This window comes from Phodopus roborovskii, unplaced genomic scaffold (genome assembly GCF_943737965.1).
Source record: "Phodopus roborovskii unplaced genomic scaffold, PHOROB, whole genome shotgun sequence".
Classification (NCBI taxonomy): domain Eukaryota; kingdom Metazoa; phylum Chordata; class Mammalia; order Rodentia; family Cricetidae; genus Phodopus; species Phodopus roborovskii.
The window spans coordinates 22,870,369-22,898,098 of NW_026125391.1; the positions used below are offsets into that span (position 1 = coordinate 22,870,369).

Genomic DNA, 27,730 nt, shown 5'->3' on the forward strand with positions numbered 1-27,730 from the left:
TGCTGGGATTTGAACTGGGTCCTCTGGAAGAGCAGTCAGTGCTCTTAGCCACTGAGCCATCTCTGCAGACCCTATACAATACCCTTTAATTCACATTTTCCCTTACCCCAAAGCTAGATTCTTTTTCCCTCCATCTGACCATAAGATCATTGGATTCTTCTAATTCCTCTTCCTCTTCGTATTTTCCCATTGGCTCTCACAGGATTTTTGTGTAAGCACTATCTAATAAGGTCTTTTAAAATAGACTGTGAGATTAGAAAGAAGTAAGAGAACTTTCTGGAGGCCAGCTTTTGCCAAAGCAAAGAGAAAGGGTTTCTCTAACAGAAATCACTTCAGAAATTCCTTGCATTTGATTTTATAATCCTGGGGAGAGAAGGCTTAATTTCTAAATACATAAAGGCAAAAGTTATCAATGCAGGTGAGTTGATTACATAAATATGTGCTATTATAGCAGATGCCAGAAATAAAGTCAGGTTTATCTGTAGGGCATTAACAGCTTAGTATACAGCAACCCTTCTGTCAGATGAATTAATCAGAATAAAAGTGGGCTAAGAGTCTGAAGACGTGAGCATGAGCTTCCACTCCAAGGAGAATGCCATGTGACAACACAACGTATCACAACCTGCTATTATGGAGACGACTTTTTTTTTTTTTTTTTTTGAGGGAGAGAAACCAACCCTAAGTAGCTCTACATAGCGAGCATAGAGCTAGAATGCCAGAAGGGAATATGTAGTCTGAAGAAAATAAGAGCTGAAGAAATTAAAAGACAGAGCTGCCAGACAATGCTGAGAAACTGACTAACATCTACACAGGCAACAGTCACATGTGTCTCTCTTCCACCTCTTGGCCTCTCAGGATCTCTCACTCCTCAACCATGACCTATTGAGAAGGCTTCCCTGACTACCACCACCCTCCCATTTCCCTCTGTCCTTTCCCCCAGCACTTACCTGTGTCTGCTCTGTACTCCTTTTCTCAAAAACACGGCAGGACACCTGGGTCACTGACATACCCTCAGCCCTTAAGCAGTTGCTTAATGTGTAGGGAGTATCTAATATTTGATGAATGAACTTTCCATAGAGAAATCTGGAAAGTCATACACTAATATTTTAACAACTGTCTCCCTCTGGGTATTGTGAATATGGGTGAGGTTCTTTAACATAGCTGTATTTTATAACTTCCCATATAATGTTGGTGTTGCTGAGGTCTATAAAACTGTTTTATATAATTATGGCTTTTTTTTTTTTTTTTTCTCCTTCCCAGATAGGCGCACGCTGCTATGTGGAATGTTCAGCTTTGACCCAGAAGGGTTTGAAGACTGTTTTTGATGAGGCTATCATAGCCATTTTAACTCCAAAGAAACATGCAGTTAAAAAGAGAATAGGATCAAGATGTATAAACTGTTGTTTGATTACGTGAGAAAAGTCTGTAGTGGCCAAGGGACCTGTCCATTTCTCCCAGCATCTCAAAAGCTACAGCGATGTCCTGACCTCTTACAGTGAAGTTTAACCTGAGGGGGGAGGGAAACTGCCCTCAGCATTCTACAGTGTCATTGAGAATGTTTCTTAAAGGTCTAAGCAGCAGCAAACAGCATCTGAAGCCACAATCTACTATAAATACTTTATTTCAACTAGAAGGTACAATCTCTCAGGGGTTTCATAGTTAAAAAGCTACAATCACACCATGTTGAAACGACATTGAAAAAAACAACAGTGCTGTAAAAGGAACTGCTTGGCTTTGACCATACACATTTCTGCACAGCCCTTATGGAATCTGCACAAAGAAATGTCTTCTCCCCTTTTTCCTCTTAATTGCTCTTGTATGTAAGTTGCTTTCTATTCCAGTATATCCAGAGTGGTGAGCTAACCAGGCCAGCCACATAGCCAAAGGTCGCTCCGAGTGTACAGGAGATGGGCCACACCTGAGGAAAGAATTAGGAAATCGAAACCAACTGATGTTTTATTATTCCTTGAGCACAAACTAAGTGTAACATAAACATTTCTATAGTGAAGCTTAATGTGCTTTCTTAAAGAATGCCAAAAGTTTAATAGGTCATAACTGCATTTACTATGAACACTAAAAATGTACACACTTTAATGTGTATTAAAAGGTAACGAGGCTTCCGGCAACTGTAGATTTAGTTTGATGTTCCCCAAATTGCATGAAGTACATGCTAAAGTACAAATTTAAAAATTGGGTCATAGTTTGCCATAATCCTGAACTCAGTTTAGTTCTCTATAGTAGTTGGCCATTTTTCTAATACCCACTTTGGCTGTGCGCATCAAATGAAGCAAGAAGTGTGTAGGCTGACTGAACCTTAGAAATTTTCAGTTGTGTCAGAGGGAAGGCCTAGAATCTGAGCATGTTCCGTGGAGTGTGTAGGTGTTCTGCTTCTATGAGCTACAGATGCTGTATCCACCTAGGGTACAGCCTACAACTTATGCACACACTTAGAGTGCAAGGCAAGCAGAACATTACAGGCTTCCCAGATGGTTTCTCCAGCCATGCTACACTTCGTTAACCAGAACTAAGTAATGGTGATTTATTTTATGCCACAGACAGTGTATGTGGGCCCCTAAGTTAAAAGCACTGGGTAAAAAATCTTGGAAGCAAACTTTGCTTTTTCAGAAAGCTTATTTGGTGTGCTGGAGCCATTTCTAACCCTTCTCCGGGGAATCAGCCTTCAAAGTGTACTGGAGGAAAACCACCTTAATAACCGGCTGGTACCATTTGGCTTTCTTCCTCCGTCTGCTATGGATCTGCCTTATTCTAAACGCAATGCAACAGACAGTAGTGTTTGTTACACGAAGCTTCCATGCGAGCCAGCTCATACAGTTTAGGGAAGCATAATCTAATCCATATCGTGTTGCCAGCCTTTCTTAGGTTGAAATTTGTTGTTGCTTAAACTACGACTTCTTGGTCTTTAGCGAGCTTCTGTTATCTTCCAGAGTTTGTGCTTACAGCTTTGTCTATTGCACAGATTGCGTAATGGAACACTAAACACTGATACTTGAAAATGACAGCCTTAAATGTTCATACCAGTCACAAATCTAGATGTACTGTCTTGCATGTGAGCTTTGTAGGAGTTTTTGAAGTATAAGCACCATACTCCCCTACTTGGTAGTGGAGTCTACTGGACAAGAGTTTTCTCTTGGAAGTGGAAGTCCCATGTCTTTTTTTTTTTTTCCCCAAGCAGTGGTGGTTCACATTAAGCATCATGGCCTTATGTATGCTCAAATGGGATTTCTGTAACTTTCCCATTTTGTTTTGGTCTTGTTTTTAGGTAGAATTGAAAGAAATTGTATAATGAGTTAACATGCTAGCTAAATTGTCAAACCCATGATATGAAGGAATCCCGGCAGTAAAGTATTATTCATTTCCAAGTTGCCTTTGGAGATTTGATGGGTTTTGGTTTTACTTTCTTTTTCTTTTCTTTCTTTTTTTGTTTCTTCTTCAAATCTACATTTGTGAAACCCTTGACACTTGGTGTATTAAAGACAATGAATTTAAAGTCAAGACCATTCGTGCTTCAAGAGAAATGGATTAAGAATCTGGAAGCGCGCACTGGTGTCACCTCGGTTTCCTCATGTTATGACCATGAGAGTGCTCTCCGGTGTCCCTCCCACTCATGAGCTCTCTTCACTCTCCTCTGAGTCACAGCAGTCATAGTTGGACATCACCTTTTCAGCTTCCCTTTCTCCGGATGGTAAGAATCATGTATATAGAACACTCAAACTCTAAGCAGACGATTGTATCATCTGAACCTGAGGTGCCTTAGGTACTCTATTTACCTTGATGGGGTTTGGAGTTTCCCATTGCTTGTCAAGAGCTCTTTGTGTTGGTTATTTAGTATTTCTTTTTGCAAAATCTTCTCTGCCCATTTAACCAAAAATTAAAAAAAAAAAAAAAACCCACAAAAAACAAAACAAACAAACAAACAAAAAAAAAAAAAAAAACCAAAGATTTGTTTTCTATTCATGAGCAGGTTATAGAGAAATTGCCTTATTTTCAGAAGCATATCTTCTTTAAAGGCTTAGGTTGCAACAGAAATTCAGACTCATCTCTGGAAAAACTCTTTCAAACTAGTGAAATACCTGGGAAAGAAAATACTTTAAAAAACTATTTTACTAACATGGATTCTGCAGGTGAATACACTGCTTCAAATAAGGTCATGTACGAAAGAACTTGGAGGAAATCCTCATTGATCAGTGTTTGCACAGAAAATCTGTTCTAAGGTCCTTTAAAACTTTTAGGGGACTCTTGAGATCTGATAGAACTTTGCTAATGTGTGCTCTGGCCTTACAGGTACGTTGTAGCTTACTTGTGGTGAATTATCATATTTCCAATAAGCAGAGCTTGAGTTTGTGCCATTTGTTATGAATTATCTTAGTTCCTTTAGACACTGCTTCCATTTGATTTCTAATTATTGGTTTTAAATACCAAATTAAATACTGGTTTGTTGGTTGTTGCTTTTTAAATGATTGTTACTTCAACAGCGTCCCTTCCTCACGTATGGGGTCATAAATAAAATGAAATGCAGTTTACTACTTATAAAAAACACTGAGCTTCTTACCTTAGTAGTTTTTATTTAATCCCTTCCCTCTGCTTTGAGACTGCTCATCCCTGGCAATGTGTGAGCACCTGCACCCCTAAAAAGCTCTCTGTCAGTCAGAGTGTGGGGAGAGTGACAATCCCTGTGGCTCCAGGCAAATTCCAATTTCGGGTACCAAATTCTGCTTTAATCACTCTCTGATTTCAGGGTGGTTCATTGTTCTCAAATACACCATATATACATTTGCACATATTCGTTAGATGGTTGCCATACTTCACTTCCAAAGAATGCGAAAAATGAAATAAATGCTGGCTTAAACATTTTTCTCCTGTAAGGGGTTAAGGCTTGGCACACTCAGAAATGCACTGTTATACAAAACTCAAGACATCCATGCCATCAGCAAATAAAATATCCCAACTTTTCAGATGGTTCCCCAGTGATGGTCCAGGCTTTGTAGAAAGAGTGCTGGCATGACTCTCCTGCGACACAGAAGTCCTCAACTGTTAAGTCTTTTCCTCCTAAGCAGCTTCTTGCCAGCTTTCTTATAATTGCTTTAAAAATTTAAAACCATACCACAGTACAGAATTCATTCCGACTTGTCTAATCAGCCTGGTTTAATTCTATTTTAATAATGAGATCTTAAATGAGATCCATTTAAAACTATTTCCCTGTTTTAACATTCTTTGTGACACAATAGTATTTTTAAAAATCTACAGTACCTATGAGCTATTTCAGCTGCAGAGATATAAATATTTCTCCAAATTATGACACTCTGAGATCCCTATATATAACTATTTGGTTTTATGTAAGGAAAATTGGATTGAGAACAAAAGCGTTGATATTAAGAAAGCCATTCACAGGGTTTGCCACCAAAGTGACAATCATTTATCTAGTTTCTTTTCACTTCAAATTTTTCTTAAAAGTCACTAAGTGGAAGAAATATCTCCTGTTAAATAACATAATGCAATGCAAGTAGATAAAGTAAAGTTATCAAAGGAAAACCCTACTTTTAGAGGTGATCGGCTCTATTGGGTGGAAGGCTAGCACCCTAGTTACGCAAAGTGCACCTGCCCCTCATCTCAGCACTAATAGGCTAAGGAAGAAGATGGTTGTTCATTTGAAGCAACCTAAGATGCTGTCATAGGGTGACCATGCAGCTTGAGGAAGAAAGAAAAGGGTTTATTTGGCTTACACTTCGACAACTCTATTCATCATCTAAGGAAGTCCGGACTAGAACTCAACAGGGAAGGAGTTGATGCAGAGGCCATGGGAGATACTGCTTACTGGCTTGCTCAGCCTGCTTTCTTACTATAGAACCCAGGACCATCAGCCCAGGAGTGGCACCACCCACAATGGGCTGTACCTCCCACATCACTAATTAAGAGAATGCCCTACAGGCTTGCCAAAGCCTCATCTAATGGAGGAGTTTTCTCACTGAGGTTCCCTCCTCACAGATGACTCTAGCTTGTGTCAAGTTGACAGAAAACCAGCTAGCACTGCTGCAAAGCAAGACTTTTCTCTCATAAAAACCACCCTGGGCTGGTGCTGCATGCCTGTGACCTTGTGTTCAAAGGTTGGCTAACAAAGGAGAATTGGCTGGCTTCAAACTCATGATGATTCTCCTATGGGCTACAGGGTAAGATACTATCACAAAAAATAAGACACCAAGAAAAAAAAAAAAAAAAAGAAATAAAACACAACTCAAACAACCCCTCGAAATAAATAAAAATGCCTTGTTTTTAGGGCACCATTATGTTCCTTGTGATAAATCAAGTGGTGATGGGTATTTTTTTTCTTTCCTTTATCACTGGGACCAAAAACCTAAAAGTCTGTTTTCTCAAAGTAATAAAAATGAATAAAGATTTTACATTACCTAACATAGAATCTGGGCAAGTGAAACCTGTAGTACTTTCTCTGTTTTTTTTTTCTCCAGAAATAATTTCATCTTCTTAAGCCAAAATGCATTTTCATAATATATAAATAAATTGCACGTGTGCTTTTTTTTAATGTCAAATAAAAACTGTTTGAAAGGAACAATATGGGTGGGGCAGACTGGCTGCTCTTCCAGAGGACCTGTGTATGACCCCTAGCACCCAGGGAGACTCACAACCATCTGTAACTTCAGTCCTGGGATCCAACACCCACTTTTGCCATGTGGACACAAGGCACATGCATGCAGACAAAATACGTAAAATAAATAATCTAACAAAAGACAACAATATAAAAAAATGCAATAATACAAAAGTGTGTGCCCACTTGTGCTTTAGGAAGAACTGTTTATGTCTTAGGAAAGGAAATATTCCCACACATCTATACATTCCTCAACTGTGCTCTAGCTAGCATAAGAGTGATTAAGAATACTGATTTTGGTCCTGGACAGACTGCATTTGAATCCTGGCTTTAAGATTTACTAAACATGTGGTCCTTAGCAAGTCATCCAGCTACTCTGTGCTTAGTTTCTGTGTTCAGTATATACCCTGGTACCTGCAGGTGCTCACAAACACAGCAATAATAAATATCAATGTAGAAAACGAATGATTCCTTTCCCACCGGGATAGAAAATCATATTTATGAAATACTTTCTAAAAATCACAGGTGTCACAAATTCTTGCATAACTTGAAACTTTTAAGTCCTAGGACTATAACTGAATTGTTTTCTGCAAAAATGTCAGTATAGAGGATAAAACAAAGATCACTGGTTTGACCAAATGAGGACTTACACAGTTTTAGGTGAATTGGCATTTCCCTTCCTGAAGAATGGATTATACTGTATCAAAGTAGAATGTTAACTTATACTTTATAGATTACAAGACTGTGGAAAGTATTACTTAACAGAAGATGTGCTCATTGTAAGCTCTGCTGACAGGGCCAAGGCAGGCCTTTCATGAGAAATGGATGGTATTAACCAGGCCAACATATGTGTGTGTGTGTGTGTGTGTGTGTGTGTGTGTGTGTGTGTGTGTGTGTGTGTGTGTGTGTGTCCAGGAATGTGAACTGTCACTTTTGACAGGAGTCCTGATCAGGGATTCACCTCTATACAAGTAACTCCCTATGTTCTTTGTAGTAGGAGAGAGGTCAGAGTACATGCAGACCAGTATCCATTTACAATTAGCAGACTACAGCAAATAAGCAGGTACCACTCATGTATTCCTTCATCAAATTGCAGCATTTGTGTTAGGAGTATCCAGCATGACACACACACAAGACAGAATTCAAAGGAAATGCAAATGATCATTTGAAGACAGTAGGTTAGCAGGCTTCATCAGATGAATTCTAATAAGTCATGCAAATGAGAATTTGTGCAGGACAATAAACCCACTGAAAAGTAGCTTGTGGGAGACGTAGAACTGGCTTGCCTTGAGTTTTACCTTCCTTTATAGGTGAAGAGAGAGCTAGTAACCCCTCTGCGGACTCATCAGTTTCTCCCTATTTACCTCTGCTGGCACCCACATTTGGAGGCTCACAAACACCTGTAACTCCAGCTGAGGGATCCAGTGTCCCTCCTGGATCCAATGGGCACACACAGGTACAGATACACACAAACACGCAAGTCTTCAGAACAAGTAAGTGGAACAGGTGACACCTGTCACCTTCCTATAGCCACATGCTACAGGTGTGCACACACTCAAAGAAGAGAAAGCATGAGTTTTTCAAACACAAGAGCATTGTAAATTAGTTTGAAATATGCTCCTACAAATGTATTAAACTTTGGTCTAAAAATACATCCCAAGAGTGATAAGGACATTTAGAAGAAACAATGTGGGAAATGAAAGCAATTTAATACTTATGCTATTCTAAAGAGAACAAAGCTACAGCTTTAAAAAGAAACAAACACTGTGTTTCAATCTCCAGCAGTGAAGAGAATCATGGTGTAGGTGGAGCTTTAGTTTGAATCCTAAATCTTCCTTTTGCCAATCAAATAATGGTGAGCATGGTGTGTACTCTTTCCTCCTACGTTTGCCTTTGTGGTGGTTAAGAACAAGAAAGAGATCTACCTTGCACTACAGTTGCCATGATTACATTACCTTCGGCATAGCATCAAGATCCATGCCTGGTACACAGAAACCTACAAATGACGCATGTTCTATTTGTGTCTGAAATGTCACACAGAATTGAACATGGCATGAAACTCAATAAACAGGTTTAACAGAATGCCAAAGAGACAAAAGGAAACTAACTCACTTAAAAACTGCTAGCAGAAAGAACAAGACAGAAAGACGACAATGAGCTCAGCATACATAATGAAGGTGGCATTTGTGTGTGCTGGGAGCACTGTAGGCAAAACACTTCTTTCTTAGGTTGCAGCAGCATGGCAGGTGCCTCCTACACAGTGAGGTCATCCTTCAACTATGCAGCTAGCTCTCATCGCCTAGCACTACTAAAATCATTGAAGGCTCACGTTAAGTGGAAAATAAGTTTTCATTTTCACTGGACCTTCCCTGAAGAATCCATTTGAAAAGTACAAATATGCTTGAGGTTTCTCATTATAGAATGCAATCAACATCTGGCCACAGGAACATTATACAAAATAAAATTTGAATTCAGAGAGAAAATGGCATTCACACATGACAGATTTTGTTGGTTCTGTGTGTTCATTCATGTGTGTTTTTAAAGAAACCAGACACTCCTATTTCTCCAAAATATAAACAAAACATAACCCAAAGATGCTTGCTTTGAACATAATTTAAACAAATCAAGCGTGTATTGGGCTGCAAGGAACTAAGACTAAAATCTCCTTTTAATAGCATGTTGTATTTTAGACAGCAGAGTTTATACAGTAGTATCTTCTCAAAGTTTGCTCTAGCAAAGTCCCCACATTTAGGAAATGCTTTTCTGGCAGATTATATCAACATTATGAGCCACAGTGAAGTCTTGTTCTGTAGAATTTGATTTGTTGGAAAATAACAATGGCACCACAAAAACTATGCTGAAAGTGAAAGAAAAAAATGAAACCTCATCACTTCTCTAGTTTACTAGGAAACAACTAGGAAACGGTGAGTAAGAAACCTAGTATGTACCACACTTTAAAAGGCTTACAGTAAATAAGCCAGCCATTAACATGTAATACTCTTAAAACTAACAATAAAATTAAACAGCCAGTGTATTGCGGCTGAATGAAGTGTTTTCAATAATGAAGACTAACAACTTGCAATATATTCAAATTAGCTAACTAAAAAAATCTTTTTCTAAAGACTGTAATTCAAAAGACGGCTCAGTGGGTAAAATGCTTGTCACAGAAATGTGTTCCCCAGAACTCACATAAAGCTGGACACAGCAGCCTATTTGCTGAAATCACAGATGGGAGATGGGAGGCGGGGACGAGAGCAGCTCTGGGAGCTGGAGCCCCAGCTAGCTTGGTGTATGCAGTGACAGACAATGAGGCCTCCTCAGCAGACATGTCTGTGTGCACTAGTACACATGTGCTTATGCACACTCACAAAGATTTAAAAAGTCAATTCAGTCAGTGCAAGGGATGTGGAGAAAGGAGGGTCAGAGGTTCAAGGCCAATCTCAGCTACATAGTGAATTCCAGGCAAGTCTTGGCTACACAGAGAGAGCCAGTGTCAAAGCCACACCTCCCAATGTCATGGATTAGGGAAAACTACAATAATTGTTTTAGATCTGAAGTTACTTTGAATCTAGCTCACTCTTTATTGTAATAAGTACAGAGGGAGAAAAACTAGTAGCAAAAAACCGACTAATCTAAAAATAGACAAATGAACTGTAAATAATATCTTCTAAGCAAACCCAAACTCGTGTTTTCATCAGCTCATTTACTTTCCACACACAGCTCTGCTTCTGCAACCTTTTCTAAAATTTATTATGTATATAGTATCCTGCCTACATCCAGAAGAGGGCGCCAGATCTCAGTACAGATGGTTGCTGGGAATTGAACTCAGGACCTCTGGAAGAATAGTCAGTGCTCTTAACCTCTGGGCTATCTCTCCAGCCTGCTTCTGTAATCTCATAGGGAGGTTCTAAACATGTAAGATCAAACTTCTACACTGACATTTTACCAACTCGTTAAAGCTGATGTCCCACTGTGCTGTTATTAATTAATATCCTATATTTAGGTTTAATTATATTAACTGAAAGTCATGAACTAGTAGTTTGAAACAATTCATGTACCTTCTTCAATAATTTTGCCCTCCAATTTAAGTCTAACACTCTTCAGTTGAATGATACTAAGAATGGATGACAGCAATGAGATGCCAGCTGGGCCACCAATATGGCGAGAAATAGGACTTTGCTTCATGAGAACTAAAAGCTCCACAAGGACATCAATACTGCGATGTTCTCTAAACCTCCTGAGCCTTCTACAATAAAACAACCAGTCAACATGGGGAGGGCAGCTCACCAGAATTACTGAATGTGAAAGAAAAACTCAACTGTCCGAGAGAGAGGCATCTAAGTGAAACCACAAAAATGGACCTAAAAATAGGCAATTATGTTCAACATAAAATTTAAGTCCTATAAATGTATGAAAGATTTATCTAACTGTTTATTTCCTAGGAATTTACCCTACAAGTTTGGCAACTATAACAGACATATGCCTAATTATGACAATAATAAAATTAATGCGACTACCAGTGAACTGAAAACAATCTAAATGCCCATTCAAAACTAATACACTGCCAGGTGATGGTTGGTACACGCCTTTAATCCTAGCACTAGCAAGGCAGAGGCAGGCGGATCTCTGTGAATTCGAGGCTGGCCTGGTCTACAGAGCGAGTTACAGGACAGCCAGGCCACACAGAGAAGCCCTGTTTTGAAAAACCCCAAAGCAGGAAAAAAAAAGTCTGATATATTATTTTAATAAAATAGAATGTCCCAGTTACATAATTCTAACCTAACATGTGGTAACACCATAATACATAGTTTAAAGGGAAAATGCAGATTAAAAACAACATGTACATTATGAACAGCATGCGCGGAGGGAGCTTGCAAAGGTTACCATCACAGTACAAATGGTGGTTTTTCCTCAGTGGATGGGGGGAGTAAATTTAACTTTCTATAAAAATTATTAATACAGCTTAAATTTAAAAGGCAAATATATTTTCTCTTTGAGACCAGAAAATATTCTTATGTTGGAAAAAAGGTAACCATTGTTCCATTTGGGAGAACTTATCTTAGGAAAAATTCACGATGCTATAGATTCAGAAGTATTTATCAATGCAGCATTTATTATAGTAAAATAAACTAAATGATCGATAGTGATTTATTACATTATAAAATAACTATATAACAAAGTATCACAGTATAAAACAATTAAAAATTAGTGAAACAAGATCTGGGGGACAAAAAATGAAAAGTTATGGTGTCACAGTGATATGTTTGTGTGTTAAGCTGACGAAGTATATGGTGTGACCTGCTTAATATTCATTGTTAACTTGACGAAGTCTAGAGTCATCTGAGAAGAAAAGTCTCAGCTGAGGGATTTCTCAGCTCACTCTGGCCTGTAAGCATGTATATGGGGCCTATCTTGATTATTACTTGATGAAAGAGAGCCCATCTACTATGGGTAGCTAAGCATGAACCTGGGAACAAGTAAGCCAACAAGCAGTATTCCTCCATGGTTTCTGCTTCAAGTTCTTGTCTTGAGCTCCTCTCCTGACCAATATAACCTGGAGATTTGAGCCAAATAAATCTTTACCTCCCCTAAGTGTCTTTTGGTCAGTGTTTTATCATAGCAACAGAAAATGCTAGAACATGGTAACACACTTGTAATCCCAGTACTAGGAAAGGGAAGGTATGAGGATCAGGAATCCAAGGCAATCCTCAAATACAAAATGAATTCAAGGCCAGCGTGGACTACATAAGATCCTGTCTCAAAACACACATATTTTAAAAAATTAATATAATGATGCTTGGTGTAATGACTCCTATCTGTAGTCCTACTAATTATGAAGCAGATGCAAACAGATCATAAGTTTCAGATCAGTCTGGATGACAGAACAAGTTCAAACTCAGCCTGAGCTACACAATGAGATCTTGTCTCAAAGCACCTAGGGCTGGCTGGGGATATGGCTCAATGGTATCCCATGTACTGTTAAGCTTCCTCTCAAACCACTTACCTTTATTTTTAAAATTACTTGGGGATTGGCAAGACATTTCAGTGGGTAAAGACACCTGCTGCCAAACCCGACAACCTGTTTGACTCCTAGACCCACCTGGTGGAAGGTGAGAACCTATTCTGATTCCTACTCACTCTAGCCTGCATGTACCCACAGACATTATGTGCACATGAGATAAATAAAAATGTACCAAAGCTTGCTTTAGAAATTACTTTGCTATATGCTTTTGTAATATATTTCAATGAAGCAATCAATCTAGTTAAGAAAGTATAACCTAAGACCAGAAACATAATAATTAAAAAGAGAGAAAAGAAAATTCTCCTATATGTATTGGCAAAATAAGCTTTTAAAAGGTTAAGAGTAGGGACTGGAGAGTGGCTGCTCTGCAAGATGAGGTCCTGAGTTTGCATCACCAGCACCCATGTGAAAAGATAGGCAGTGACAATATTTGTAACCTCAGTGCAGGAAGGGGAGGACGGGAGGATCCCAGGGCCTCGATGGCTAGCCAGCCTAGCCAATCAGTAATATCCAGGCTCAGTGAGAGACCCTGTCTCAAAAACTGAGGTGAGAAGCAACTGAGGTGAGAAGACACTGGATGTCAACCTTGGCCTCCACACATGATAAATGCATAAGTACATACATGTATACAACACACATACACACAATTTAAAAAGAAACATTTAGAGCTGTCGGGTAGATCCATGACAACGTGAATGCCTATGACACTGGGTCAGGCCCAATAAGCAAGGCATCTAGACTGCACTGTGTTCCCTACTTTACTGAAGAGCCAAATACCTTGTGTCATATCCCAGTTTTCCTCACCAGCTTTCTTCCCGCTGTGCCAGCATACACTTTGTTAGTGTGAAGTCTTTAAAACCAACCTGCCATGGTCTTTCCCAATCCAGTGGAATAGGAAATGCTCCAAGCCACGCTCCTATAAAACTGGAAATTGTAGTGATCTGAAGACTGTTCTCCCAAATGGATGTAACTCTGCAAGACACCACACACAAGTCATTGGCAATTTATATTATAATAGCTAGAAAATCACACAAGCACTAGCACAAATAGGTGCTATATGTATTTTTTTTATCCATTTAACATAATTGACTCAAACTGACAGAAACATGAAGATACGAATGTATTTCCATTGTAAAGGTACCATGTGTATGTGCACTGAGGCAGAAAATAGAAAGAGCACTGTAGTAACTAACAACTATGTCCTTTTATCACACTCCCCAAGTCCTTCACAGCAGGCTACTGTCATTTTTAAATGATTATATACCTCTCCAGAAGCACTCTTTGCACACAATTTTAAAATACATATGCATACTACACAAATATGTATTTTCCTAAATAAGATTTAAATGTATCACGATGTAAGCCTGACTTGGCTTTGTTTTCTGCCTGAACAGCTACAAAGGTAATACACTGGATGGATGTAAAATGGCTTCCTCAACTCATCTTCTTCATGCCACATTTCATCCTATACGATTTCATCTATTTGACAAAGGAAGGAAAACAAGAACTTCAAAGGATCCCATGATTGTGGGCATGGTGGCACACACCAATAAACCAGTGCTCAGGGTAGGACAGTGCTCAAGCTGTGTCACAGCCAGAAAGGATTATGTAGTGAGACTGTGTCTTAAAAAGGGAAAAAAATAAACAGGCAAACAAACCTCCCAGTGATTTCTGCCTGTCATCCCTATATTGGAGTAAAGGGGAGGGACAGACCTCTTGCTCCTGTTATAGTTCAGGTCTTGCTCTCAGCCTTATAATGTGAATACTTCAGTCATTCTTACGTACGGCTTTCTGACTATACCTATGACATGTAAGAACATGTGTCTAGTTACAGTAAAGGCACACAGCAATACAATACATGGGGGTCAATCGCTTACAAAGCGTGGTGGAGTTAATGTGACATTAATAAAAAGCAGCAGCCGCATTTTCATAGGAAAGTCTCAATACTGCACATAAAACATACAGTGAATTAGAGATTCAAATGAAAACCAACTCTGTCCATCTAACATCCCCACAGCCACAAGAGGCTTGTTTCTGTTAAAACTTGGGGTTGGGAGGAAGTGGTAGACAATGACCATGTTTCCAAATTTGTATTATTTGCTGGGCCTTCCTGCTCTGTGTTTTAAAATACTTGTAAATGCTAGCCAGTTTCAACTAGCACCTGGCACTAGTTTAAAGATGAAATAAACTGGCTGAGTTAAATATAAAAAGAGACTTGCACTGTCCAGATAACTTAGAAGAGTCTCAAATATAAAGTTTTGACCAGGTTTTTGGTTGACATTAACACACAGTTCATCTATGCTACATCAGAGAAAGGAGAGTGCCAGAGATAGGAAGTGTGGGAGAGCTCCGAGCAGACTTTACTCTCTGCTGGAGAGTTTGCTCTTCGGTTTTACAGACGAGGAAGAGGGTCATCAAGACTCGACGGAATAAGCAGTGTGAGGCTGGAGAAGTAGGTAGGAGTTTCATACAACTTCAAGCCAGAAGTTGTATGTAATTCCAGCACTAAGGAGGCAGAGGCAGGAGGAATACTGCAAGTTCAGGGGAAGCCTGGACTACATAGCAAGTTCTAGTCCAACTTGGGATATAGTAAAATAATGACTTTATTGAGTACAACAAAAAACCTAGGAAAAATACTTTCCCAGCCACATAATTTACTTATCTAAAGTTTATATTGCAATGGCTTTTAGGATAGCCAGTGTTACATAATCATCACCAGCCATATTTAGAATATTTTAATCACTATATAAGAAAACTCTTCATCTATCAGCAACCACTCTCCATTTCTCCTTCCCATAGCCCTAAGCTAGTTTATATCTATGGCTTGCCTATTCTAAATATTTCACATAAGTGAGCTCAAATGACATGAATTCTTTTACTGATTTCTTTCACTTACAACACTCTCTAAGGTTCATCTATGGTGTAGCATCTATCAACACTTCATTCATGTCAGTGGATCCTATTCCTTTATGTGGATACTGCAGATTTTATCTCTCCATCCAATAGTTGATAAGCATCTAGGTTGTTACTGCATTTTGGCAATTAAAAATAATGCTGCTTGGAACATTTGTGTGCCAATCTATGTATGGATATATATTCTCATCTCTCTTGGGATTATACCTAGAAGGAAACAGCTGGGTCACCTACTATTTGAAGAACTGACAGTTTTCCAAAGCAGACAAAATATTTGAATTTTCCATAGTTATATGTGAAGGTTCCAATTTTTTTTTACATCTTCCTAATTATCTGTGGAGTACAGTCATTCTAGCCAGACTTCTGGTTAAGACTGCATTAAAGTCATGTTATAGAAATCACTGAAGGATTCTAATCACAGTAACAATGTAATCAGAGCCACTGGTGGCAAGAAACATGCTCTTCACATTTTTTTCATTAATCTAGCATATTTGTAACCAACTTTTATTAAAATAAAAAATGTAAAAGTCCAAGAGGTTGCTTTCACTTTTAATTGTTTTGGAGTATTCAAGAATGTTTGTGATCCTACATACAATAAACATTAAAAAAATGGAACCAAGAGCTATAAAAATTCTGTAGCCTATATTTTAGGTGAACATACTTATCAGAATGACTCATGTGATATCTTTAAAGTCAAAGACTACAATTAAAAGTCTCCTCCTCTACCTGATTTCTACACACTACAGAGATGATTCCAATTAAAAATATATATGTGTATACATATATATTCTTGTCTTGTATTTCAAGATGTTATTACTTTCTACATTTTGCTGTAGAAGGCAGCTCCTTTTATCCACAAGCTTTCCATATCAACATAGGCATATTTCCCTCGACATTTCTCAAATACTAAATTTGCCCTTCAGTTAAATGGTTAACCAGTGTTTTTTATAACTATGAAAACACCAACCACAGAGCAAACCACAATCACAAGTCTTTTCTCTCAGTAAATAAAATTCTGAATTTTCCTCGGGTGCTGAGATCTGCCTCTTTCTTCTCCTTCCACGTATTCATCTACCTGTCACTAACTCATCTTTAAATATTTAAAAAGAAAACTACCTCAACAGTATACTGCTTCCTTTCTGCTCCCCCTCCTTTTTTGAGGTGCCTCGTCCACTCTAACCTGGCTGCTCTCAGCCTGCTGCTGGCACAGTCCTGCACCATCATATCTGAATTTGTCTCCTTCCTGATGTTCTGGGGTCTGTGTCAGATCTTGATTCATTCTCTCATTCCCCCTCTCTCCTCCATCCCCCATCACTTTTCCTTCCCCACTCAAAATTTTAAATCTGAAAATGGTTTTGTTATGATTGCTACCAATATTTTGCCTCAGGTTTTTAGAAAGCATTGTTCCTTTGGGTTCTGGTTCGCAGGCAGAGGTTCAGTGTCGTTCTAGTCCCCCTACCTCTGCCCCATTTCTACAAGGAACATGCTTTCCCCACGCTAGAAGAATTTCCACTCATCTTTTTATCTCTGGTTATCTTACATTTCACATAGAAAAGTATCTTTGTCTTTTTTGTTTGAATAAGAGATTTTTTTTCGACTCTACTTCTGTTTTGTTTTCCTACAGTATTTCGTTTTCCTGGAGTTTTCTGTTGAGTATTTCCTTTGTCTGACCACACTTTACACACATGTGGTCATCTTCTGTTCATTCTATTGTGTTCACTTTTACTGAGTTCCTTTCTTGTTTCTAGATTCCAGTTGAGGTTAGATGGTATAAGCCTAGCTTCCTGAGGGAGGGGAAGTGTTGTAGTTAAGAGTAGATTCACTGGTATGTAGAGGTTCATTTAAGCTTTACCCCCTGAGGAAACTGAACAAATCTCAACATTAGTGTGTTAGCTCAAAGAGCTGAGGCTTTGAGGGCTACATTTCTCCATTCTTCTTCCATTGTTCAATTTGTCTGTATTACTTTGACAGTATCTTCTGCTCTGCAACCCTAATCCATTCAAATATTCTCTTGGTGTATGTAATGAGCCTCTTTCGTGCAAAAACTGAAGAATTCTTTCAGTGGAGAGAACCACTATCTTTAAATTCTTTTTTACTACAGAAGCACACAGGAGTCTTATGTTTGAGTCTCCCTTGTCTGTTCTCCGTATCTATCATATGTTCTCTAATTATGCTTCCCAACTCCTTCCTTATCCCTCATTCCTTTTGAAACCTTTCTTTCATTGTTTTTTGTTTTTGTTTGTTTCTGAGATAGGGTCTCTCTACATAGTCCTGGCACTCGCTATGTAGACAGGGCTGGCCTTGAACTCAGAGATTTGCCTCTGCCTCCCGAGTGCTGGGAAAAAAGGTGGGCACCACCCAGCTGCTTCTTGATACTTCCAAAATATGTTTTATACGATACATGTGGTTAGGTTCTGAATTTATGGCACTGATTCTGCAATCTGATCTTCATTTTAGCTCATTTTCTCATCTTTGCTTTTTATTAAACTAATATGCTTAGTAATACTTTTCTACAATACACTTTGTGACTTGTTTGATCTGAAGCCAGGGGCATGCTCTCCCAGTTCACATTACCCTTGTGTCTGTGCGTCTCTTGGCTCTCTATGCCCCGACCCTCACACTGTGTGCCCCTTCTATGTCTCTTGCTCACACTTCCCACAGCCAAGCTGCCTGGCTACTTATTTGCTCAGGCATTTAACAAATGAGTTCTCTTGGTACTGCTTTCTCGTCTTAACTGGCACCAAGTTTTCCTGTTGTAGATCTGCATTTTGAATGCTGGATGTTATTTACTACCTGTGGGGTTTTTGTTTGATTGATTGTTTTGTATCTTAAGGCAGAGCGGAAGAATGGCAAAGGTAAGTGCTGCCCTTGTGATTCAATAGTAACACTCAGCTGAAATGTAGTAAATGGTGGCTCCATGACTCAAACTTTAAACATCCTGGCCAGCGCTTAGACATCTTTTTAAAACCAGATGAAGCTATTATGGTATCGCCTGTGTCCTTGGCAGAGTCCCAGGAGAAAGCAGCTCTGTAGATTCATAAAAGGCAAGGAGATCTGACAATGAGTCAGGGCACTGCTGTTGTGCTGGTGAGCAAATCTATGTAGTTGTGTATAAATTCTTCACATTAGAACCCTAGTTTGACAGTATCAATCAGCTGTCTTTGATCCCCAAGTTCTATTCCAGCAATCTAGTTCACAGAAACCCTTGCCTAAGTTTCGCTGAAACAAATATGTATATCACATGACTTATAATTGTTCAAAGAAGCCCTTGCTCAAGTTTGATAAAACACAGATGTGTATCACCTTACGTACAACTCTGAAAATGTGATAACTTTCAATAGTAAGTGAATTACACAACAATTTTAATGATATGATGATTTAGATTAATTCCATCACAGTGACTATTCTCCTTCTCATTGATTAGGATAGAAAGGCACAGGGAAAGGAAGCTACGGTCTTCTCCCTCCTAGACCAAGGACAAGAACTGAAGAATTCCTAAGAAGCACAGCCATGTCCTGTCTATATCCAGAAGCAATGACATCTGTATTAAAGCATCAGCATGTTCCTCCACAGTTAAAAAAAATACAGGCTGAGGTTTCATTTCACTTAAGGATATGATAACTGGGCCTGAAGAGATGACTCAGAGGTTAAGAGCTGCTCTTCCAGAGGTCCTGGGTTCAACTCCCAGCAACCACATTGTGGCTTACAACCATTTCTAATGAGATCTAGTGCCCTCTTCTGGTGCACAGGCACATATGCAGGCAGAACACTGTACATAATAAATGAGTCTAAAAAATAAAAGATATAACTGAGGGTGCTATGCAAAAAGTGGTACATTTTATACATACATCCAGAAAAAATGCTCACAGTAAAATAAATTACAAGGCAGGTACTAAAGTAACTGCTTTTGTTTCAAAATTGCACATTATATGAAGAAACAAAATTAGAGTACATAAAATCTGTAATTATTGCCCCATAATAGCAGTATTAGTTCTTTAACTTTCTGTTTCATTATCTGATTCTTTAACTTGAACTTTATTTGAAATCATATGTCTTTACTACAAAATATATGTATTTTAATAGACTAAAAAATATGTAACACATTCTTTTGTAACAAAGACGTAAGAAAAAAATGGAAAAAGACAAATTCCTATTAACTTCATGCAGGAATAATACTGGCTTATTTCCATTTCATAGGTTTCCATAATAAACTTGCCTAAAGTGTATTATTACTGCAAGTACTGTGATAATTATAAAATATTTGCACATAATCAATAGGGCTGAGCACAAACTAATGGCCTATTATTATACTATGGATAAAATTTTAAGGTAACTAAAGAAATGTTCTAGGTCACTCTTCATGACAATAAGGCCTATGTACCTGCTCATATTTTTTGATTTCACTGAAATTCATTATGTTAAATATCAACTGAAACATGGCACTTTGAGTGCCTCCTGTATGTCATCCACTGGAATGCAATTAACAGTAAGCACATGTGTCTTAGGTTCTCATCAAAATAGGTTTAAGGATTTGATCTAAGGAAAGGGGAGTACAACTCCTCCTGGTGGCTAAAAATATTTTACACAATTTTCAGCATAAATGTTCCCTCCCAAATAAAATCTTAATAAGATATTAAAATCTTTAAGTTTATGTGACTACATTCAGACTAAGTTACCTATTTTTGTATGAGTAAATCTTTGGCTCTTGATGTCCATGGCAGTTTTCTCAATATAAAACAGTGTCAATATAAAGATGACAAAAAGAGAACCTATCATCTAGAGGACAGGTGTTATGGGCACTTTCACCATGACAAGACACAAGACCAGTGATGTGAGTGTCTGTCCTAGCCAGGAATTTTCTTAGCCCAAATGACCAAGCTCTAACTCAGACACTTAAACAGCATCACCAAACTGACAAATCAAAAGGCAAACATTCCTATAAAACAAGGCCCATGGTAGGTTACTACTCACCTTTATAAGACATTCCGCAAGTGAAAAGAATACATGTTGTGATGAGTACAAGGCAACAAACCAAATCAAACCCTGACAAAGCAAGTATTTCTGGTATTATGCATAACAAGAAGCTGGCAAAATATTTTAAGAAACCAAATTACTTTTTTGTCATTAGTTTCTTTACAAGAACATTCTCTTGGGGGTGGTTTCATTTACTTTTCTGGAATAACTTTATGGAAAAATCATGTTAAGATAATGAAATTAAGTATGTGTAAATTTCAAAACCATCAGAATCGATCCTTTATTCTCAGGATAGAAGTCTCAATCTTCAAGCTCAAAATGTTTGCATTTTCAGCTCAGCTTGGAATTTACATGAACATGCAAATAAATACAAGGGAAACTGATGCTCTTCCAGAGGACCTAGTTTTGATTCCCAGCACCCCATGCTAGCTCGCAACTGTCTGCTCCTCCAGTCCTAGGAGAATCTCACTACGTCTTCCAGATTCTACACACTAGAGGTTCACGTGGTGTACAGACACATATGAAGGTAAAACATCCATACACATAAAAATCAATAAATAAAAACTTGGTTATTTCAATAAAAGTAGTATAAACTGTTTATATAGATTTGAAGCTTGGTGAGATGTAAATTTAAAACAGACCTGATCATCCTCAACATCTCAGGTTCATTCCAATGCTTCTAATTACACTAACGAATATGGAGACATAAAACTTCTGTTCCACTCTAATGACAAGTTCATGGGCGCTCCACATTGAACTAACTGGCAAAGTCGTATTATCTTCTGTTAGCTATGCACTACATTTGCTGGTATGTTACTTAAAAGCCAAACAAAATTAGTGAGACAAACTGTAGTCAGGGTTGGAGATATGACAGACAGATAATCCCAATATGTGTTAATGCACTTGACAGACATTTCTTGAGCACTTGCTCTTTGATTGTATTCATTATCTTACTCACTCCGGCAATAAGACTGAAGAGTACATACTCACTTTATCTTGATCATATTACATAGGAGAATTCATGGAACTAAAAGGCCTGTATTTCTGGTCCAATCCACCGCCAATCAGCCCCTTATCAGCCCCTTTGCTACTCCCCTACTCCTACAGCACTGACTATGGGATTACCACACTTTAACCACTTATCTGCTCTTTTCATTCTTAGCCCTTGAACACCTCAGGGGAAATATAGGCATTCTGGAATCCACACAGAGCTAGCATAATGTACACCACAGAGTAAACACTCAGGAAGTTTTGTTGCTGGCTTATAAATAGGACAAAACCGCGAGAACTAACTCACCTGGTTTTCTTAGTTAAAAATTAACCATTTTTAGTATGTATCACCTCAATGGCTTTAAGGAAGCTGAAACTTTAACTTAGCTATGCCGAAAATATATGAATGATAGCTACAGAAATGAAATCTGGTAAAGCTTGCACTTTCAGACCTTACCACAAATAGACCAAACAAGGGATGGTTGGACAAAACATTTCTAGATTATGGACTTCATTATGAAATGCAATTATACTTGTAGTACTTTATGATGTTAACTGTTGGGGGTTTTCTCACACTGTCTACCTCCAGCCTCTATTCTCCAAGAGCACTGGCCCTTTAGACATCATGGAGAATCGGACAGCGCCTCGGGACACTCACAGGATAAATAGACCAACACGAATACAAAATACTTCTTTATTTCTTTTAATGTTACTAAAGTATAAATGTTAAACTTACCCATTTCTACTGAAAACTCTTAGCCATGCTTTGAGGTTTGGTCCTAGCAAACACAAACAAGGTACTGTAGTAAAAGCAGACAAAATAACTGCAAATAAAAATGTTTCCAACACCAACCTAGGATCAAAAAGAAAACCTGTTCATGTTTCAGAAGTATTAAAGGTACATGTATTCCAAGGGATGCATCACCTTTTTAAGTGTATTCTTAATTAAAGTATCTTCTTATACTTTACTCCAGAAAACTACCTAAGACCCACTAAATGAGACTAAAATAATTCTACTAGCTTCAAAAACATCCTAGCAAATTACCTGCTTTTAATCATAAATTTCAAAAATGTTAAAAATCTAAAGATCCATATTGAGGCCTTCTTGCAAAATAAAACAACCAAAATGCTCGATTTTAGATAATTATAGCTTTCTTCCTTAACAATTTCCAGAACTCCTAAAGTTGAACTGCTTTTTTTTTTTTAACCACATAAAGAGACTAAAGATCAGTAAGTTTCACCTCAAGAGTTTATGACTGAAGCCTAACAATTTGCATTTTGATAAAAATTTGAACTTTGAAACACATTGCCTATTCATTGATTCTCTTATAAGATGAATTAGACAAAACAATTTTCCATGACAAAAGACTTTCCTGCCCAGGCTAAAACAAAGTTATCTGTTAGCTTATTGTGTATGTACAACTGTGTGTGTATCTGCATCCGTAGCTTTATGTGTGTATGTGAATGTATAATCACTCACTTTACCATGATCACTTAGTCACTGCTAAAATGAAATGTCTCATACAACAAATATTTGTGAATTTAGTTCCCACTAATGTGGAATTTATCCAGTTTTAAAGACTGTTAAATTTTGATATAAACAAAGGGAATCTATGTCCCTGAAGAAAATAAATTCAGATACTCAAGAATCATATCTGAGTCACTGAAATACTATCTACTAGTTTACACATATACAATAGTGAGTTGCCTATAGAAATCAAGGCTTTTCTAGCCTGTGGCCTTCATCCAAGGATAGCTATGAATGTATCTCAAATCATAAACATTGTCAGATTTTGGTAATATGATCACAGGGTTCTTAAATACAATTTTGTAGATTACCATATCATGTAATGTCAAAAGGTTGGACACCTAGAGGTTTTTCACAGCCATATATTACAAACATACATATATAAAGTGTTTATGATGTATAGTTGGGTATCAAAAAATAACAGAAATATGTGAATTAAGTTGTCTCGATGTTTTTAACAGTACTAAAAATAGGACAATAATAGTTTTCTACCTTGATCCATTCATTAATCAAACCCACTATGGTTCTGCTAGATTTGCTAAGAGCTAGTACCATTTAGTAAATTAATACATGAAAACATAAAGTAAACATTCAGAACTTACTCTATTAATGGTGCTCCATATAGAACAAAGATGATATGAAGGAAAAAACAAGACAAAAGGAAGTAGATGCAACATTTCAAAACTCTGGTCACCTAAAAGAGAATGGAGAAGCTGAAGACTCAAGAGACTACTTAAAAAGCCACAAATTCTGCCATTTTACACACAAATATAACTTGTTCCCATAACGTCTGAAACAGCTGGACACTCTTTGCTGGATAACTTCAAATCCGATCACATCTTATTGCATGCATAGCCCTCAAAACAGACTGCAAAAGACTTAAGAGACAGGGCCAGCAAGACGGTTCAGCAGGTGAAGGCCCTAGCCTCCATGCATGATGACCTGAGAACTACTCTTTGACCTCAATATGGAAGCTGTGTTGCATGTATATACACATATACATACACATACACACACACTAAATAAATAAAATGATTTTTTTTAATTTAAAAGACAAGTATCACACAAATATACTCCATCCCACAATAGCATAAAAGCCAAAATTGATTTGTATTTATGTGGTTTGATTATAATACTATTAATTCTTAAGAAATGCTGATAATAGTGTTAGGATACAAAAACCACAGCAACCTTATTATATAAAGATACATGAATTATCTACAGAGAATAATGAGTACTATACTTTTCTTTCATTATAAAACAAAACTGGGGAAATTATATCAAAAAAGCAAAGTACTAAATAATTTCCAAAACCATATTCATATTGCTGTATAAACAATATTTTTTTAAAAAGACTTGAACATCTACAAATAGGTCCATGCCTAGAACAAACTTGATCTGAAACTCAAGACAATATAATTACAAGGCACATATTAATGTTTTGAACTGAAAGTCAGTTAAGGTGTTGAAAACACTCTGATAGGGAATTATACATAGTATTGAATGTTCAGTGACGATTTTAACTTAACATAATTGTCAGGTGTCATAGAACAGTGACTATTCTGGAAAAATATTGACTCTAATATCTGAAAACTTTTAACTGTTTAGTTAAGGAAGGCCACATGTGAAATAATGGTTATGATTTAATTTGCAATTTCTGGAAAACTCACTTCTTATTTAAAGAGGGCCTCGACCCCTAGCTGAGGGAGCTATTGATAGCTGATGACTATTAAGGTGAAGAAAGTCAGTTATCCTTAGGAATGTGATCCCTGGTGGGTTCACCATGCTCCAGTGGATGTCCCACATCTGTGCAGACGCAGAACTCTGGAGGCTATAATAATAACAACAACAAAAAAGATATATAGTTGGGCAGAGATTAGGAGTAGAGTAGGGAATGGATATAATAAAAAAAATTGTATGCCTGTATGAAGTTATCAAAGAATAAAAAAATAAAATTTTTAAATATACATGGACTGGGGGAACACCTCAGTCAATAAGCAACAAGGACCTGAGTTGATTCCTAGAGCTCAGAATAAAATGCTAGATATGGGGCATGCTTGAAATCCCAGCACTGGGGAGAGACAGACGATCTCTGGGGCTCATTGGCCAGCCAGTCTAGCCTAATTGGTGAGCTCCAAGACAATGAATGACCCTGAGCAGAGTGGAGATGGACAGTGTTTCTAAAGATGACCTCCAGCCTCCTCATGCATTTACACAGTGTAACCCAACCACCCACCCCAACACATAAAAAAAGTATGAAAATAAACTGCATTGTCTTCTAAGTTACCTTCAGTGATGATATAAAAAAAAGATTATACAGAGTCATATTTATATTGTGATGCATTAAAGGAGCCATAATTCCACAATTAATACATAACCAAGATCTATCAAACATTGTAGGTGACAGGCTACTGCTTTTGCAGGGGTGAAGGGGTGGACTTGGTTCCCTTTATATGCTGTAAGTAACTCAATATGCATGTAACAATACTTCATTCTTTGTTTTGTTCTTTCAGGACAGGGTTTCTCTGTGTAGCCTTGGCTCTCCTAGAACTCACTCTGTAGACCAGGATGGTTTTGAACTCAAGGAGATCCACCAGCCTCTGCCTCCCCAGAGGTTAAAGGCAGGCGCCACCACCAAGCACAATGCTTCTTTCTTCCACTATCACTTCCCTCTCAAAACTGTTTATCAATGAGTAAACCTTACCTTGTGTGATAAGGAACTTCTTCTAGAAGACACATTTGCTTTCACTACTAAATGCAACAGGAGATTGACACCGGTCACAGAAGCAGAACACATGCACAGCCAGGCCAGGTGAGTTTCCAGTATTGAGAAGTCATCCAAGAAGAGGGATGGGACAAAAACACTTAGAAAAACTGAAAACACGCACAAAAGATTGGAATACAGCAGTCTCTTGATATCAGTATCTTTCATGGTGTTTTCTTGGGTAGCTACCTAGTAGAAAACAAATTAAGAAAAACATGTAATGATTTTTCTCCATGTCCCAAACACTTCAATACTCTAAAAATAAACCTTTTACTAATAATTTCCTATGGGCAATAAATTTGTTTCAAAGCATAGAAGACAGAGTTGATATCCTATTACTTTAGATTTTTCTAATATGCTACAAATATCTTTCAGAGCCTTAAAAATTCAATAAAAATTTAAATATTCATGACTGACTTCTAAAAAGACAATTAAGCAACTAATTTTACTTTTTCTCTCTTTTTTTGGCCAAAATCATTTGGATATGCAAATGACATTGAGAACAACAGTTAGATGGTCAGTATGTTAAACTAAGGACTCCCAAGTCTCCTGGAAAAACAAAATAACACTGTCACAGACGCTAAGTTCTAGTCAAAAAGCAGAGCATGAGTAGGAGAAACAAACGTCCATGGTCTCTAAATATGTATATTTGATCTAATTATATGTTATATTGGTTAAAATTAAGAAAGAACGTAAAATAATACATGTTATGTTACATGGTGGCAAAAATACCGCCCAAGCAGACATCCACACAGCAGGGAAGAGAACTGACCTGAAAGGTAAAAGTACAAGTTTGGGCATCGTTCTATCAACCCTCGTTTATAATCCACACAATCGTTTTCAAAGGCAAATATGATACTGATTAAGCAAACTGGAGGGACAAGTTTGCAGACACGGCCAAGGTTACATACACTAAAGCCATTTCAAGCAGAGCCTCCTCAACTTGAATACATCCTGCAGGGGTTATAGATAGCAAGAAAAGACTTGGATGAAGAAAAGATTTGGACGAAGTTTCTCGGGCTCCTCCCGAGAGGCAGGGGCAGGGGGTCCGGAATCCATGCACTGAGTAGAGGACACTTGTGGCCACCTGCAGATCCTGTTCTAGTACAGCGAGCGGTACCAAACGCCGCGGCTTGCTGGATGCAGCCCTGACTCCGAAACCGGCGGGCCCCTGTGGAAGCTACCAACTGGAGTCACCATCCGACGCGAGCTGGTCGGAAGGCGCGGCTGCTTCCGAGCCCTCCTTTGCCCAGGTGCGGAGCGCAGCTCAACCCCACCCAGGCTGGCTCGGGATGCTGCCCCAACCTCGGGCGGCTGGAGCGTGGGCAGTGAGGGGCGGGGAGACAGAAACAGAGACACACAGAGAGAACGAAAGGAGAGGGGGAGAGACAGAGAAAATGAGGAGAAAGGAAGATGAGAGGAGAGAGGAGAGAGAGAATGAGAGGAGAGAATGAAAGGAGAGAATCAGAGAGAGCGAGCCCGCGCTGCCCACCCGGGTGACCGGACAGTGCCGGACAGAAGCCGGGACCCCAGAGGGTCCGTACCGCGCGCGGACATCCTCTGATCCGCATGAAGCGTGGCGCTCCGGAGGCCACCGCGGCAATCGGCAGAGCAGCCTGCACCCGCCCCGGGAGAGCGTGAGAAGCCTGCCGCCGGCTTACCTAACTCTCCCGCCCGCCGCAGGGAAGGAAGGGGACACCACCGCCTCCCACCTTCCTCAGGTGCGACCAGCTGCCATGACCCACGCGCAGGCGCAGACCCAGGAGGTGGGGCCTCCCAAGCCCACAGCCAATCGTTAGAGAGCAGGGCCGGGACAACGAACGAAGCTCCACCCACCAGTCCTCGTTGGTCCTTCCCGCGGCTTTCCCGGGCCATGATAGGCGGGAGCCGGAAGCGGCAAGAGCGGAAGTGAGGTGACGT

The 27,730-nt window shown here is 38.7% G+C and overlaps 2 protein-coding genes across 2 annotated transcripts in view; one reads left to right on the plus strand and one right to left on the minus strand.

The window, feature by feature from the left end:
- Rhoq (ras homolog family member Q) overlaps nucleotides 1–4,541 on the plus strand; it is a 34,332-nt gene extending 29,791 nt beyond the window's left edge. The window contains exon 5 of the mRNA XM_051175218.1: nucleotides 1,261–4,541. Coding sequence (XP_051031175.1) covers nucleotides 1,261–1,416 — 156 coding nt within the window. The 3' untranslated portion in view covers nucleotides 1,417–4,541. The remainder of the gene's footprint in view (nucleotides 1–1,260) is intronic.
- On the minus strand, nucleotides 1,604–27,579 carry Pigf (phosphatidylinositol glycan anchor biosynthesis class F). The gene is made up of 6 exons (XM_051175217.1): nucleotides 27,472–27,579; nucleotides 25,751–25,999; nucleotides 23,649–23,740; nucleotides 22,255–22,371; nucleotides 13,505–13,613; nucleotides 1,604–1,918 (listed from the first exon to the last, which is right to left on the minus strand). Exons 2-6 carry the CDS (start codon nucleotides 25,976–25,978, stop codon nucleotides 1,805–1,807), a joined length of 660 nt encoding a protein of 219 aa, XP_051031174.1. The 5' UTR covers nucleotides 25,979–25,999; nucleotides 27,472–27,579; the 3' UTR covers nucleotides 1,604–1,804.
- Nucleotides 27,580–27,730: the final 151 nt, after the last annotated feature.